At 37.1% G+C, this 17,609-nt stretch overlaps 1 protein-coding gene across 1 annotated transcript; it reads left to right on the plus strand.

Moving 5' to 3' along the window:
* The first annotated feature begins 323 nt into the window (after positions 1–323).
* CDNF (cerebral dopamine neurotrophic factor) lies at positions 324–16,906 on the plus strand. The gene is made up of 4 exons (XM_072653255.1): positions 324–555; positions 8,167–8,294; positions 10,712–10,853; positions 16,498–16,906. The coding sequence occupies exons 1-4, from the start codon at positions 435–437 to the stop codon at positions 16,674–16,676; spliced, it is 570 nt and encodes a 189-aa protein (XP_072509356.1). The 5' UTR covers positions 324–434; the 3' UTR covers positions 16,677–16,906.
* The last annotated feature ends 703 nt before the right edge of the window (positions 16,907–17,609 follow it).

Raw genomic sequence — 17,609 nt, forward strand, 5'->3', positions numbered from 1 at the left:
CCCCTCCCTTCCGCCCAGTCTGCCCATTCAATCCACGGCAGCCTACGGCCGTCTCCGCCAATCACGACCAAGCTCCCGCCTCGCTCCGCAGGGGCCTGGCGAATCGTGAGGCGTCGCGCCTGCGTCGGTTTCCTCTCGAAGGTACGAGCGCCGAGCGCGTGGAGGAGAGCGCAAGCGCCAATTGAAAAGGGAGGCGGGGGTGATGACGCCTGGGAGAGAAGCTCCTTTGCTTCGTCCCCTTTTTCAGAGATGAGCCAATGGGAACTAGGGTTTACCCCTACGTCATTCTTCCTAGCAACCGTGGGCAGATTCTGTACAGGCCCAGGTTCTCCCTTTCCCCTCTCGGCTGGTGGCTGGTATAGAATAGTGAGAGCCCTGGCTTGTGCCTTTTCTGTGACAGTGGGTGGCTCGCGCAGTTGGAACTTTTTCTCAACATGCAGCCTGCGACCCCAGCTGCCTTCACGGCCCTCACCCTGTCTGCCTGCCTTTTGGCTGCCCACCCCCTAGCTGTTCGGGGGCAAGATTCCCCAAAGCGCGTGGGGGCCGCCTGTGAAGGTGAGCGGGGGTGAGACTGAACTTGCATGGCAATGGCGCTGAGCTCCAAGAACTGCAGCTGTTGCTTGCGCTGCCTTCTCCCTGCCTGGCTTATGCTATAAATAACTTAGGAGCAGGAGAATGCAAGTGTCTCCACCCGCAAAGTTTTTTTTTCGTCCCTTTTTCAAAAACCATTCGTGGGGTGTGCTAACAACGTGGTCGGTTCCCCAAACTTCCCCCACCCCCGAGAGACAAAAAAAAGGAAACTGTCTACCAGAGGGACAGTAATTAAATTATGGGGCCCTGAAATTACTCTTCCGGCCTAATAGTGAATTTTACGCGGTATATCCATGCATTAGATGGATTAGCTTAGTTCGAATTGAGAGGAGGGAGAGAAGAAAGGGAGAGGGAGAAAGACGCAGAATGAGAAGCTTTGAGTTCGGATCCATGCCTTTGTAGCAGAGGCACTGAGAGGTTAAGTAACATTGTAGCCGCCGCTGGGACTTGAGCCAAACTAGGCTCGCTCACCACACTTCCCCTCAACGTTCCCACAGATGTCAGTCAGGCGAGGTGGACCGAAGTCCTTAAATGGCGCATTCCTTTTAAGTAGGAATATCTGCATCCCCTTGCCCGTAAGACTTCTGTCACTAGGGTACAAACTGATTCATGCCAAAAGGAAAAAAGAAAAATTAGCAGAGGGATTTAGGTGGCCTAAGAGAAAATTAGTTTAATTTAAAAAAATAGATCTTTGCTTTACAGTTTAAAAGTTAGCTGGAGTATTGAAAGGGAATCAAAGTCAGTAATTTCAGATTTCTCATCTGTAATATGAGGGATTTGCCAGGATGATCTCGTTAGTTTCAGCTCTACATTTTTCCATTCCATGATTCCAAATTTAGCTTCTCCTGAGTATTCCTTCAATATCTAGCACTTACCTGGGAAAGCTTTGCTGCTTGATTTAGTAAGGAAAAGATTTAGCTTAAAATGATAGAATATACAAGAAATTGAAGATGGTGCCCCGTTAATTGCTCTGAGAAAGAAGGGTAAGACTAAACAGAATGACAACTGTCACAGGTGCCATACAACAGCATTTTTAAATTTACTGATTTTAAGTTCTAAATCAATTGGAGCAATTATATTAGCTGTGAGTTGATTTCCTCGTCCCTAGTCCATCACAACAACCAAGAAACTTGGAATATAATGTAGCAACTGTAGTGAACAAAATTCCATTTAATTCCAATTGCTGGAAGATACCAGAGGGAGGTGAAGTTACTCTCCCAAGGTCACAAAGGTAGTATTCAAAACTAAGATATGATCCTAGGTCTTTATGTATATGTATACACTCATATATGACTCCTACATATTTAAGGAGACATGTCTATATGTCTCCCACTATATTAGAAGTTAAAGGCGATGCAGAAATAAACTTCTTGAGGGGAGAAATTTTCATTTTTGTAAACCTAGGATCTTACACAGTGCTGGCACATGATAGGACCTGAATAAATATTCATTAAACAAAAGACCTACTCACACAAAATAAAATTCACAAAATTCCAGAATTGTTTTCTAAAATAAGAATATTCTGTAAGTTTTAATGAAATTTTTTTCTTTTTTGAGATTATGACCTTAGTAATAAATATTTATTTTGTTAAATTAGCTAACAGGGTTTCTTTAATACTTTTACATCCATTCCCTATGCCTCATGTCTTCTTTTTCTCCTCTTCTCCATAATAAGATGCCTTACTAACAGAATTTGACACAATAACTTAGTTGATTATAATTTCAACAGATGAAACTCATGATGATATGGTAGTAAGGACATTCATAGGGAAGGGGGTAACAGTGGTAAAAAGCATTCAGTACATTTTCACTGTTACCTAATTACAATCACTTCCTTAATGCTGCTTCTCCTGTAGTCTGAGCATATGACCGAATAAGCTGTGTATCATCTGGAAGCTAATTTTCTAGGCAAAACTGGAACAAGTCAACAGTGAGTTAATTTTAAAAAACTTCCGACATTATAGTTCTCCCTCTTCTCATCTTTATTCTGATGCCTCTGTGGTAATAAAGTATTCTTTAAAAAACTGAGTGATCTCTAGGGCTTGGGTTAATATCTACTTTCAACTTTGAAAGATTGTCCGTGATACTAGGAATGAAATGGAGCCTATGAAAAAGTTTTGAGTCCATCAATCTTTGATTTTAACCATTAATATTGTTTTGCATTATTTTTACCATTTTTAATACGTGAATTATAGAAGGAAACTTTTAGCCTATTTCCTGTAGATGGCATTACTACATTATGTAGTTACTGTATTCTACACTTCACATGTACAGTAGTTAGTAGTAGCTTGGTTGGATTTAAGTAGATTTTCTAATAGTGACTCACATTTATCTAACACTTAAAGGTTTACAAAGCAGTTTTTTATTACCCACGGAATTTACTGACCATCTTTGAGGGTTTTCATTCATTCATTCATTCATTCAATAAGCATTTATTTATATACCACCCAGTCCAAGGAACTAATGACAGGAAAACAAAAACAGTAAGTTCCAAGTCCCTGTCTGCAAGGAGCTTACCTTCTACTGGGAAGAAAAAGTATACACACAAGTGAGGAAATATAAAAATATGCAAAGTAATTAGTGTGGGGGATTGAAAGGGAGTAACCAACAGTTGTAGAGATCAAGATAGGCAACAACTGAGCTGAGCCTTGAAAGGTTCCAAAACACAAGGTCCTATTCCAGATGTCTCATCATTATGTGGATGTAACCCTGTATTCCTGGAGGCAATGCCAGTACAGTGAAATATGACAGATTTTTACCATATTGCAAAGACTTGCAATACTGAACTGATAACAGATTAAGTCTCCTTGATATGAAGAAGTTCATGTAAGGAGAGAGTCCCATCTAATAATGGGGAACAGCCTGTGCAAACGGGTGGAGACCGCAGATCAGGTGTCATGTGTAGGCACAGTAAGTAGGCCAAGGTGACTGGAAGACAGACTAAGTGAATGGAATGATGTGTGTGAAGTTTGGAAAGGTGGCCTTTTATCCTAAAGATAATAGGGAACCTCTGAATCATCTTGAGCCAGACTGTGACATAGTCAGCCCTATTAGTCTTGATGTTCTCCCTGTAAATGAAGCCAGGAGACAAAAAGAAGTTGAAATTGAATGGAATGTTTCACAGGTCCTCATCATAGAGGCAAATAAAGAAGGCAGGGAAGTTGGGTTTATCATGTATCTGAGGGAAATAAGAAATATCATTTTATGGAGCATTTGCTAATCTCATATTGTGGTGCCTATGATGAGCCTTGATAGGCTGCTAAGTGTTATAGAAAATAGAACTCCATGAGTTCAAACCCTAACTCAAAAACTAACTGTATGACCCTGGGAAAATTTAATCTGCTGACCTCAATTCCTTCATCTCTGGAATAGGGATAAGAACAGACCCAATGTCCCCTTGTAAGGTATTAAATGAGATGATAAATGTAAAGTGCTTTGCAAAACCTGAAAGTGCCATATAAATGCTAGCTATTAATAAGAGGACCATGAAATTAATTGTAGCGTATGTACCACCAACAGATCTGTTACAACAAATGATGAGGTAGAGAGATTCTATGAAAACTCAAAAAGACCCTCCAAATTTAATCAGCATGTACTTTAATGATGACTTCCCTACAAAAATAGGCATAAGATAGATAGCAAAAGTATGTTAGAAAAAACTGGCTGAGGAGGAAATGAGAGGACTAAAAGGCTTGTAGACTTCATACCTACATATTACAACAGTTTTATAACAGAGGAAAAAAGATATAGGATATGTTGAACAATAAAAAGTCATAAAAATAACAGGATTTTTTCTCATGTAAGAGCTATCTGATCAGAGGTATTTGTATGTTCAGACCATTAACTTGTTACAATAAAGCCCCAAATCAGTATCAAACTAGAAGAAAGAATAAAAAGAAGATAATATTTAGTAGACAATCGAGGCCTCCTGGGAAATGGAAAAAATGACAGACGTTGACACAGACTATTACTATTTCTTAAAGAACTTAAAATTTAAATTAAATTAATCACTACAACAAAAAAACCAGAGAAGCCTAAAAACCTTTAAATACTCGATCTCCTTGCCAGGCACAGAGATAGCGTAGTACCAGTTTGGAGTGCAATCTTAGGGAATAGGATGGTAGCAGGTATTACCTTACAAGCAATTAGGAACATAGAGCGATTAAAAACAAAGTTTTCAGAAAGCTTAGAAAGAGACCTAATTAAGCAAAGCTACCAAAATTGTTTTCTTAAACACAAGTCTGACCATGTCACACTCCTTAATAAATTTCCAGTGGTTCCTTATTATTTGGAATCAAATATGAACTCCTTTGTTTAACATTTAAAGATCTTCATAACATGCTTTCAACTAATCTTTCTACCCTTGTTATACGTTTTCCCCCTCCGCATAGTCCAGTCCAACAGGCCTCACAGATTAAGGTTCCTCTCCCTGTTCTATGCCTCAGAATAGGCTGTCCTCCCATGCCTGCAATGTATTCCTTCCTTACCTCCAGTTTCCAGAATCCCTATCTTTCCTTCAAAGTTCAGCTCTAGTGTTGCCTTCTTTTAAACCTTTCCTGATCTCGTCATCTCCCCTACCTCTTGCTAATAATGCCTTTCCCTCGAATCACTTTGTATTTATTTTTTTAATAGATTTTGTTTATACCTAGAGATATACATGTTGTCTCCCTTTTCAGACTGCATGGTCCTTAAGACTGGGGACTATTTTCCTTTTTGTGTTTGAATCCCAAGTGTCTAGCACAATATCTGGCACAGTGCAGATACTTCAAAAATGCTTGTTGAATTGAACGAGATTTAATAAAGGAGTTGAACTAGATGGCTTCATTGTGTGTCAAGTTATGTGTTGACTAGATGTGGAGGATTTTATCAGGTTTTTCATAGGCTGCAATGCATGTTGGTCCATAAACTGCAGCTGTTTTCACTGTGGCCTGCTTATGAACAACTGAAAGATGAAGTAACCACTTGGATTTTTACTGCTTTCTCTGGGTGCACCATGAAACCAACTCCATTGTCACCATCAGCGCATTTCACTGCAACTTTTATCATTTACAATAAGAATGTAGCAAGATGAGTTTCACTTTCTCTAGTGCTGAATCAACTTGTTTGTAAAAGTTTCACATACAACAAGTTAAATTAATATTTGTGATGCCCTAAAAACTATAATTCTTACTTAGTGCCCTCTAAGCATCTCTGCCCCTCTACCACCACCATGTAGAAGCACAAAGAGGCTACACAGGATAGAAGGACATTTTTTTATCTTTTCTGTTTCAAGGTTCTCCATGAGGAAGGAGTTAGTTTTCTAGTGAACAAAGGTTTGATTATGAGCTTCTTTGTACAAAGATAGGTTGGTTCTTGGACAGCAGAAACATTATGTTGACAAGGCAATTCTTTAAGCCTTTGCAACTTAGTCAAACTTGTAGAAGGTTATGTTCTGTTGGTGTAATATTTGATGTCCCAAGGCAACCTCCATGGAGTTGGGGAGGTTTTAGATTTTAGAAATGGAAAATTATGATCCACAATTCTAATTTCCCAAGTGTTGCTTCTCTGGTACTTAAAACCCTTTGGAACCTCACTGCCTTTCCAATCTTTTCCCATTTACATGCTCTATAATTCAGCCTAATTGACATATATGTACAAAAGCACAAAGAAAGGAGATAAAAAGGAATAGGAAGAGTATCTGTGAAGAAGATGATCAACCATGATATATTGCCTGTTTTACAGATGTAAAACCTAAGGCACACTTAAAAATAATTTATGAGGAATCAGAACTGAAAACAGAAGTAACTTGAATTGTGGCTACTGTTCACACCTCTTAGTGGAGAAGGATTTTTGAGTTAGCCAATTTTTGTGTCCTGAATTTCCAAGACTAGAGCTACCATTAGAATTTTTAAATTTCCAAGACTGATTTCTATTTTGATTCTTTCATACCTGTTGACTCTTCATTTGAGGAAGTTACGTGGAGCAGTTAGTCTATTGCTACCAATGCCACAGTTATCCACTTTATCCAGTGGCCTTGGGTACAAGAATTGCAGATATTTTTTGGAATTAAGATATAATTTTCTGATGCTTCATGACTGGGTAAAAGCTACCTTGGGTTCTCAAAGGCTATGAGAGCAAAGCATCGGCTATAATGGGCCTTCTAAATTGGAAGGACTTAGATTATGGGTCAAGAATGACTGTGCTTTCTGAGGATTGGTGCAGCTAAATTTGGAAACGATAATCACTAGATTGACCCTAAATAGTTTGAAGACCATCTACTGAGTTATGATGGGATTATCCTCACTGGTCAAATTACAGATCCTTCAAAAAGTTAAGATTGTGCATTTGCTGGATCCTCACACAATTCTGTAAATTCCATAAGGTCAAGGACTATATTTTACCTAAACTTTTTTCTCTACTTTTCATCTCGCACAGTACTTTGCTTTATAGTTGGTGCTTCAAAATATTTCTTAATTAGGAATGGAAAAGAATTCCTAGTTTAGATATCATTATTTCATTCTGAATCACAGAATGTCATTGTTGAAAGGGATCTCAGCAGTCACCTACCCCTACCCAAACATGAATCCTGTCTGGTAAGGTAGTCTATCCATGCTGGCTTCTCATTTCCTTCATATGGATAAATGATGACAGACCCTGAAGTTCTTGGTAACAGATAGTTTAAGTACATGATAAGGTTTGATTGTTTAAATTCCCATAAATTTCTTCTGGACTATTCCCTTTTGGGTAGCTCTAATTTTTAGGAAACTTTTTCTTATATTAATTTGAAAGCTGTCTTTCTGTCATTTCCATCCATTGATCTTTATTTGAACCTCTGGGGTCAAGCCTTTTCTGCATGGTAATCCTTCAAATTTTAAGGTAATTATCACATTCCACTTAAATATTTCCTTCTTCTGGCTAAATATCCCGAGTTCCTTTAACCAATCCACATATGGCATGGTTTTGAGTCACCTTCCTAACTTATTCATGCTTTAAAAGCACTATATCCTATTTGTTCTAAAACCTGACTCCTAAAAACTAGACAAAGTATTCCAGATGTGATCTGACTAGGACCTAGTACAAAGGGACTGTCACTTTTACCAAGGAGACACTGTGCTTCCATTAATGTAGCTTATTATGATATTAGGATTTTTGGCTATTTTACACTTTGACACATATTGAGTTACGTTTTCTAAAACTCTTTAGATCTTTTTTTCACATATTGCTTTTTAGCAACATCTCTCCCTTCCTATACTTGTGTAGTTTTTTTTTAACCCAAATTTATGACTTTATATTTATCCCTGTGAAATTTCATCTTTTTAGGTCCAGACCACCTTTCCAACCTATCAGCATTTTTTTTTTCTTAAAGTCAGGACTTTCCTTGAGAAACCTTCCTGCTTTTCAGCAGACCATAGGTTCAAAGAGTAATCTGCCAAGTTTCCAGCTAGATGCCTGAAAGCAATTTTGACAGGACCTCAATCCATGCTTTTAGCAAAGACCAGTGATGATATCCCTTATGGTGATTTGTCTTCTACAGAATATGTGCAAGTGTGTGTTTTTTTGTAGTGCATACAAATATAATTTCTTTCTTCTTCCTAGTATGTAAAGAATTTCTGGAAAGATTCTACAGCTCCTTAATAGCCAAAGGTGTTGACTTTTCCCAGGAAACCATAGAAAATGAATTAATCAGCATTTGTTTAGATTCCAAAGGAAAAGAAAATCGTCTGGTATGGTAATTTTTCACCTTTCATTTTCACTTATTTTTGCATGCAGATGACTGCTAATTTTGTCATTTCTCATGATGGCCTTCTATTGTCATCTGAGCTACATGCTTGTCTCAAATATATCCAGTTTGAAGAAAAATTCTAAACTGACCTTTGAACAAAATGGAACAAATCATATTTACAATTACTTAGGAGTCAGTTTAGTTTTGCTTTCTAAACAGTTAAACTAAAGTCAACCGTTGCCCAAATATTTTGAGTATGAATATCTCTTTTTAATTGAAAATAATTCAGGGATCCCCTTCTCGTGGTTTAATTGTATTTATTTATATAATGTTTAATTATTGACTAAGAATATATAAATGACAAAAAAGACTTCAATTAGTGATTCAAGCAGTGATTTTTAAATTAACTTGTATTTTATGAACCACAGCAATATCTACATATATTTAAGAAGGTGATACATGTATCTGAGAGACCTTTATTCATCCAACAGGATTTTTTTATCCTATTAAGTCATGCTTCATGTTTTTTGGAGTTGAATAAAGATTAAAATGACAATGTTTAATGTGGTTATGAATTCATATGCTATCTGCAGCAACTCCATGTGAACCCATGAGAGTCCTTGATTCACAGATCATGAACCACTTTTATAAGCCATTTAGTAGAGTTTTATGCCTAGTGATATATATGTTCTGCCCTTCAGCTAACATTTTTTCTAACTGAAGGTTGTGAGATATTTACTTGGGGTTGGGCTTATGAAATTTCAGCAAATTTGTAAGAATTCTGGCTATACATCCCAGGGATAAATCAGAGGGAGGCCAGGTGTTTAGGAAGGTTTTATTTGTCCAAGACCTCTGACCCAACCTTCCTTCTACTCTCTGGCTCTGGTTGGAGTATTGCACAAAATCTGCATCATCCTCATCTTCATTACCTGTTCCCAAAGTAAACTGAGGGAGAAAAGTAGAATGTAGAAGGAAGAACATTGAAGAGGTCATAAGACTGCAGGACTTCCTTTTACAAAGGAAGATTCAGGCCCAGAAAGATGAAGGAGCTGATAAGGACACAGGCCTTGGTGCCCAGAATAGCTTGAGAGCTTTTGTTGAACCAACTTACTTGAAAGCTGTCTTCAGTATCAGGGCTCCTCATGAATCCCCCTTCTCTAGAGAAGGCTATCTTTCTCAGTGTGCTAAGGTTGGGTGGCAGTCTTCTCTTGATATGCTAAGATCTGATGGAGGACTTCCAGTCTTTAGTTTACTTTCTTCAGGTGTGTCTTAGAGCTAGATGCACATCTTTTTCACATTGATCAATGGGAATGTTGGTATCATAAAGGACAACACTAGCTATACTAGATGCCTGTTTGAGATTAGGAGGCTTTCTTCCCAGGTTACCTATTGCTCGAAATACCTCTTACGCACTGATCAAAAAATTAATCTCTCAGTCTTCTGATTTGTCTAATTTTAGATCAGAAGATCCCTAGATAGTGGTCTGGCTTAGATTGTTTTCCCTTGGAACATCCTAGTCATTATGGAAACAAAATTATAGGCTTTGCTTCCTTTTTTTAGCTGAAGTTATCTTTACAAAATCCAAACATCTTACATTACTATTCATAATTACATCGTATTTACATTTTTTAAAAATTATGTTTGCGTAGCTGTCTACATATTTTTGCTATATGTGTGTATATGTATATATATGTATATGTATGTACACATATATGTATATATTATTGTATTTCCTTTCCTAAATAAAGGAAGCAGGTTGCACTGGATAGAAGATAGACCTTAGAGTAAGGAAGACATGGGTTCATGACCTGCCTCTCACACATACTATCCAAGAAACCTTAGGCAAGTCCATTAATCTCTTAGCGTCCCAAGGCAACTTTCTAAGACTTTAAGTTACAGACAAGGTGGTGATTTGCACTGATAGGGGAAGTTTCCATATGACTCGTTTCCCATATAGATGAGATCATAGGTCTAGACAACAATAGCAAAACATTTTATATCTTCTCCTGTATCACTGAGAACCATTTTAGATATTAAATTCCTTAAGAGAACACTTCCTTTGAATTTGCTTTGTAGTGTTTTTACCACTTACATGTGAAAATATGGAACTGCCATCCCTTTAAACATTTTTATTATTTATTTTATTATTTAAATCTCTCCTTGACTTTTATATTTTTACCTAGAATGCTATATATGGTAGATTCCTGAAACAAGATAGTTTATAATAGAAATGGTCACAGCCATCACATAATTTATCTTTCTGATGTCTTTGATCATAAGAGTTAAACATTTAAATTTGGACTGTAAGGACCCGGTTATTTCCATTCTCTTCTCTAGAGATAATCTTTGAGCTACTATGTTATTTTAATTTTCATTTTGTTTAACATTGTAAAGGTTCTGGGTTGACTTTTTTTTCAGTGCTATTATCTTGGAGCAACAAACGATGCAGCCACAAAGATCCTCAGTGAAGTCACTCGCCCCATGAGTGCCCATGTACCAGCAATAAAGATTTGTGAGAAACTGAAGAGGATAGACAGTCAGATCTGCGAGCTTAAATACGGTATAACTAGAATAAAATGTATATTATGTCAGCATCCTCTGTTGCCTGGAGATAAAGCCTTTTCTCCTCAAGGAGCATATCTAGTTCCAGCTCACCCTTTGAATCTTATTCAAATGACACTTTCTCCATGAAGACATCTTTCTTATGCATAGATCTGGTCATGTCACTGCTTTGCTTAAAACTTTTCAGTGATTCCCTATTGACTACTATTTGAATTCTTAAAATGTAAATTGCTTTGCTTAATACTCCTCCCTTCACAATCTGGGACTACCAAACCTTTCTACTTTTATTTTATACTGGTCCTGGCCACATGTGTTATGGTACTGCCAAACCTTATTCTAATTGGCATTTTTCCATGTTTGTTCCCCACACTTGGAAAGCCCTCTGCCAATTGAAATTTCTTATCCACTTTTATGGGTGCCATTTCTTTAATGAAACCCTAATTCTCCCAGTCTCTCTTTGAATTTACCATGCATCAATTTATGTTTTTATAGCTATTTGTGTATGTCTCATCTCTCCCTACTTGATTTCAAATTTTGTGAGCATGGGGACTGTCTCCTTTCATCTTTGTATCCTTCTACACATCTTAGGCACTTAATAAATCTTTATTGAAATTTGTTAAAACTGAAGTGGAACAAAATTATGCCTATTTAGTCCATCAGTAAGCAACTTCTCCATGTCAGGTGCTGTCTCCTACTAGGGATACAAAGATAAAAGTGAAGTAACCTTTGTCCTCAAAGAGTTTATGAATACATGTAGTCTTCAAGACATAAAAGAGAAAAAAGCCTTCCTTCCACGTGAAACTCAGGTAATTTACTAGAGTTAGGTTTGTAGGGATCCGGTTATTTAACTAAAACCAACTTTCACTTCAGGCAAAAGTCACATTTAGCTAGAGAAACAAAGAACAAGTTGTGACAGAAGACATTTGACACGTCAGGCTACAAAGTACATCTGTTATTGTTCAGTGGATTAAAACTTTTAGCACGGAGAAGTGTGGGTAGTTCAATAAGATGTAATTTGTTGTTCTAGGAACTTTCCTTCATTCAGATGTATCTTCCTAGCATGGGTTTAATTGTTGAAAGGCTTCCATTACAATTTAATTCGTATAGGTTAAGACAGGGATGGGGAACCTGCAGCCTTCAGGTCACATGTGGCCTTCTAGGTCCTCAAGTGTGGCCCTTTGACTGAATCCAAACTTCACAGAACTATTTTTTTCTTAGCCATAAGATATTGTTAATATTATATTAACCATTTTTTAACCACTAAGATATCGTTTTCTGTTAACATGGAAGCATTTAAAAAGTGAACATATTAATTATTATCAATCACTAACAATTTGTTTCAATTCAACAAATAATTATAAAACATCTATTATGTGTAAGATATTGTGCTAGGTAGGAAGGTGAATTACTTAATAAGATTTTAAGCTTTTCAGTACCCAATGTATTCTAAGTATGTGGAATCCTTAAAAGTTATTGTTTACTCTTTTTGGTTTTGGAGAATGAGATGGTTTTATAATAGAAAGTCTCTTATACAAGGAGTGAGAAAACCTGGGTCGCCAAGCATGCATATCTGACTTTGGACAAATATTTTCTACCTCTCTGAAGTTCAGTTTTCTTTTTTTTGTGAAATGAGCTATATGTGAACTCTAAGACTCTCTTCAACTCTTAAGATGCAGACACGTTTCTGAGAACAAATTTTAACAGGGAAGAAGGTAGAAATGTCTGTGACACTGGATATTTCCTGAGAAAGGCAAGTATCAGTAAAAGAGTCCTAGATAATCAGGGACAGCATGAGTGGAGGGTCTGTGAAAGATGTGTGGAGTACAGAAAAGTAAGGTGGGAAGTACCAATGATAATCTGCCTACTTCACAGTTTTGCCTAATGATACCTCTGACTCTTAGGCTGCTGATTATAAACTGTTATTTTGAATTAGGTTTATAACGTTAATGGTTTTAACTTCAGTGAAGTAAGGCAAAACCCTTACACAAGCAAAACAATATCAAATGGCCTCTTATTAATGAGGAGAAATGACTGCCTACTAAAGAAGCCCCTGGGGAAGCAGAGAAATTAGCTTGGTACCTGTATAAGCCTGTTCAGATAGGGATTAGCTACTCTTAGCAGTCTTTCCTCTCTTTTTTCTTAATGTCAAATGCCAAAGCTTGCGTGTGGATACTCACAAACACACACACACACACAAACACATACACACACACACACACACGTGCAGAGTGCCAGGAAAGCAGTTAATTAATGCAAATTTGTCTTCCTCCTGAAACTACTTATCTTGATTTGCCCACTTTTTTACATTCTTTCTTAATGCCCACTGTTGGCAGGAAAACTGATGTCGAACAGAGCTGGGTGAGTTATCAGTTGTTGGTTTAAGCTCTGAAAAGTTTTACTATTAGGCTAGCCAGCAAATGAGGAAATGTAATAGTCATAGAGTTTGCTAGTCCATAGGTTATGAAAGTATCACTTAGTTGGGACAATCAGCACAGCACTTTTTTGTAAAAGAGGTAGGGAAGCCCTCTAAATTAAGCACCTTTTGAAGAAGAAAGGGAAGTAAGGTGCCTTTTTGAATAAATTTCTTTCTGGTCGTTAATCATTCCAGTCCAACTCTGTTTAGCTTCCAACTTATATTTATTAAAATTGGTAAACACTTTATGTCTCTGTTTTTAATGTTCTTTTTTTTATTTTGGGAGGACTAGATGGCCCATGAAACTGATAAAAAATATAAATGGCCCTCAGTCTGAAATGACAGTGATAAGGTAACAAGAAAGAATAGAGAAGAGTCTATGAATCCAAGATATTAGACTTTTTTCCAAATAGTAATTTAATTTTTGGTGCTCTAAATGTGAGCTCTTTGTTCAATGATCCCCCAGTGATAGTGGACCTATTATTAAAAGGACTGTCTTACATCTACCTTGGCATTCTTACTATAAGCTAAAGAAATACATAAAACAAATGATGTAAATGGATGATGGTTCATTCTTTTTCCTTAAGAGATAAATGAAGGAGTAGGTTTCCCTGTATGCCTGAAGCCAACGAAGGAATATGTTATAGTGATGACTAAGGCACTGAATTACTAGTAGTGGTCACCTGTTTAGGGGTACTGAGCCAGCTGTTTGTCAACCCGATAAAAACAATAGTCTGTTGTCTTACCATGGAACGTAGCCAAGACTTGACAGAGAACCTCCCAAGGCTTGTCCAAACCAAATGAAAATTACCACCCTCTCATGATTAACATAGGTACAAATGATATTGTCAGAAGATACCGAGAAAGCATTGCCAAAGATTACAAAGTCTTGAGCAATAAATTGAACAGGATTCCCGCTGAAGGCAAAGTATATGAAAAAAAAGAAAGACTGATTTGGGAAGTGAAGGAATAACTAAGAGATGGTGTTTGAATTTCAGGACCAGAGCTTAAAATATAGAGATGATAGGTTCCTGGCCAGGGATGAAGGACACCAGACAAAGACTAGCAAGATTTTTTTTTCTGGTGTCATAAAAATCTAATCAAAGTGGCTTTCATTGAAAAAGGATGAGGTAGGGAGAAAATGCCCTACGTATCTCCACTAAGATAGCTGCCATAAAGAGAAGCTATAATATAGAAAGAAGAGTAGTAAAGTCACCTGGAAATTACTAGGAAGCAAAATAATAATAGTCAAAAATAGCTAACGTTATGTAGCACTTACTATGTGCCAGACATTCTAAGTGCTTTATGATCATTCTCTCATTTGATTCTCCCAAGAACGGGGGCGGTAGGTGCTATTATTATCCCTATTATATAGCTAGGCAAATGGAGGCAAACAGATTAATTGACTTACCTGGGATCACACAGCTAGTAAGGATGTCAGGGTGAATTGGAATTCAGGTCTTCCTGGTTCCAGGTCCAGTGCGCTATTCAATGTGCTACCTCACTGCCCTAAAATCCAAGAAAGGAGCCAGTAGTAAAACCCCTAGCCCTAATGTTTACATGGAAATTTATAAAGTTCAAGTAAAAAGTAAGAGGAACTAGAAATCCAATGCAAAAAGTCTACTTTGACCCTTGAACCCTTTGAAATCTGTTCTCCCCAAATCTGGGGTGTATGTAACACTATGCTCAGCTTTCTTCTGTATCACACATTTTAATATAGAGTGGTCACTTCCTGTGCTTCTCCCCCAACAATGTTCCTATGTTTTTTGCTCTAGCAACCAAATCTTTCGTGTTAGGGAGAACCTCTGTAAGTGGTGTTTCAAGATCATGAACCTCTGGATTTGAGAAGGGCAAATGTCTTAATTTTCAAAAAAGGAAAGTGCTTAATAGAGTATTTCATGCTATTCTTGTGGAAAAGTCAGATGTAGCCCAGATGATAGTGCACTTAGATGGATTTGGAACTGGTTAAATGTATGCTCAAAAGTATTCATTAATAGCTTGATGTTGACTTGGAAAAGATGTTTCCAGGGGCAATCTCAAGAGATCAGGGTTTGATCTGTGTATTTATCAGGGTCTTATGTAAAACATAAATAGCATGCTTATCAAAATTTCAAATGCACAAACCTGGTAGTGATCACTAACATTGGATGACTGTCAAGGTCCAGAAAGATTTTGACAACCTAAAATGTTGGGATGAGTTACATATGATGAAATTTTATTTTATTTTATATTTGGGTTCAGAAAATCAATATTGCATTTGTAACTATGAAGTAAGTACAAGGATGGGCAACTAGGTGGTACAGTAGATAGAGCACCAATGCAGGAGTCAGGGGGACCTGAGTTCAAATCTCACCTCAGATGCTTGACACTCACCAGCTGTGTGACCTTGGACAAGTCACTTAACCCCGATTGCCTCATCCTGGGTCATCTGTAGTCATACTGATGAATATCTGGTCACTGGATTCAGATGGCTCTGGAGGAGAAGTGAGGCTGGTGACCTGCACAGCCCTCCCTCACTCAAAACAAAGTTAAGTGCAAGTCATGTCATCATTTCTCTGATGGCATGGTTTTTGGCAACGAAGGACAAAAACACACACACATACACACACAGATGAAGTACAAGAATTGCTTCACAGAAGTAAAGTTATATGCCAGAAATTTAGAGTGGGTGATATCAGTTTGATTTTTATGACATTTGGTGACTGCCCAGAAGCTAGAATAGAGTGATGAGAGCCAGGACTGAAGACTTAGGAGACTAGAAAAAGTGGAAAACTTTGAGGTCAAGGTAGTGTTTGACTCATCCTACATACTTAACAATTACTGTCTTGTTACAGTTATTTGTGAATCACTTGGTGAATAAACATTTATTAAGTGCCTACTGAATACCAGCTACTGTGTTAAGTACAACACTTTTTATATATGTCTTATCCCCTTACTACAGTGTAAACTTCTTGATAGAAGGAACCATATCTGGTTTCCTCTTAGTATCCCCAGAATTTAGTGTAGTTCAGTGCATGTACTGAGGGTCAGTGACTGAATATAGCTGAGAGACTGAATATAGGTTATTACAGTCGTTTTGGATATATTTCCTTTAGTCTTCTCTCTTATTTTTCTAAGAATTAGAACTTTCCTCAGTGCCCCCCTCCATGCTCTTAAATTAAGCAAAGTAATAAAAGATAAACTTTGCCTCAAAGGGTTTTATCTTTTGATTTTTTTTTTAATTTTCCAGAAAAGAAATTGGACTTAGAATCAGTGGATCTGTCGAAGATGAGAGTAGCTGAGCTGAAAAAGATTCTCAACAGTTGGGGAGAAGAGTGCAAGGCATGCATAGAAAAAGCAGACTTAGTGGATCTCATTAAAAAGTTGGCACCCAAGTACACATCTGAAAGTCCAAGATCAGACCTTTGATTGAAGTTTGAACAAAGAGGCTACATAAACAAATCTTCAAGATGATGACCATTCTGGCCTTAAACGACGTGAATTATGAGCTACTGATGTAGCCAGGTAACTTGTGGCACAGGTATCATACTTGTCTGCTGCAGTCTCAGAATACATTAATTGTGTTTAGGAGTAACACTACCAATGCTAGATAGCTTATATTTACTGTATATAAAAATGTCACGGTCCTTTCAAAGGTATCAAAGTGTTTTGGCTTACTTTCTCTTCTCACAGCTTACTTGTAAGGTATATGAAAAGTATCACCTCCCTCTCTAGTGAGGCATTCAAAAGTCATTCTAGGGTTTATCAGTACTGACCAAAGAGATCTTGTTCCCATTAACCATTAGTCAAAAGTACTGGATTTAGAAAAAAAGTCCATTTTTTTTTAAAATATCCACTTTATTTTATAATGACTTTGGAGATATTTTCAAAACCCTAGTCAGAGTTTCACAAATACTGAGTGTCTTTACACTTAAAATCTGTACATAACTATGTGCCTTTGATATATTTGAATCTCCAAAAGAGCAGATTTGGAGGAGCTGCTATAAAATTATTTTCTTAACTAATTTTGTGACATTTCTTAATCTGCTGGCCAAAATCACAGAGGCCTAGAATAACTAAATAAAAATAAACGTCAGGTTGGATATGTGTAACAAGAATGGGAAAAATCAATCAATATTTATCTTATTCACAGAACCAATGCAATTAGTTTTTACTTTTCATGGCCACTACTTAGATATATTTTTTAAAAAAATACACAGCATACATGCCTGAGCAATTCAATTATTTAAAAATATAAATGATGTTCACTTTAAATCTTGTGCACATTATTTTTTCAATAAATACTTTCCATTCCTTCCCATTCCCATTGATAGGAATACCAGTAGCAGACTTACCCCATTA

This window comes from Notamacropus eugenii, chromosome 3, assembly GCF_028372415.1.
Source record: "Notamacropus eugenii isolate mMacEug1 chromosome 3, mMacEug1.pri_v2, whole genome shotgun sequence".
Classification (NCBI taxonomy): domain Eukaryota; kingdom Metazoa; phylum Chordata; class Mammalia; order Diprotodontia; family Macropodidae; genus Notamacropus; species Notamacropus eugenii.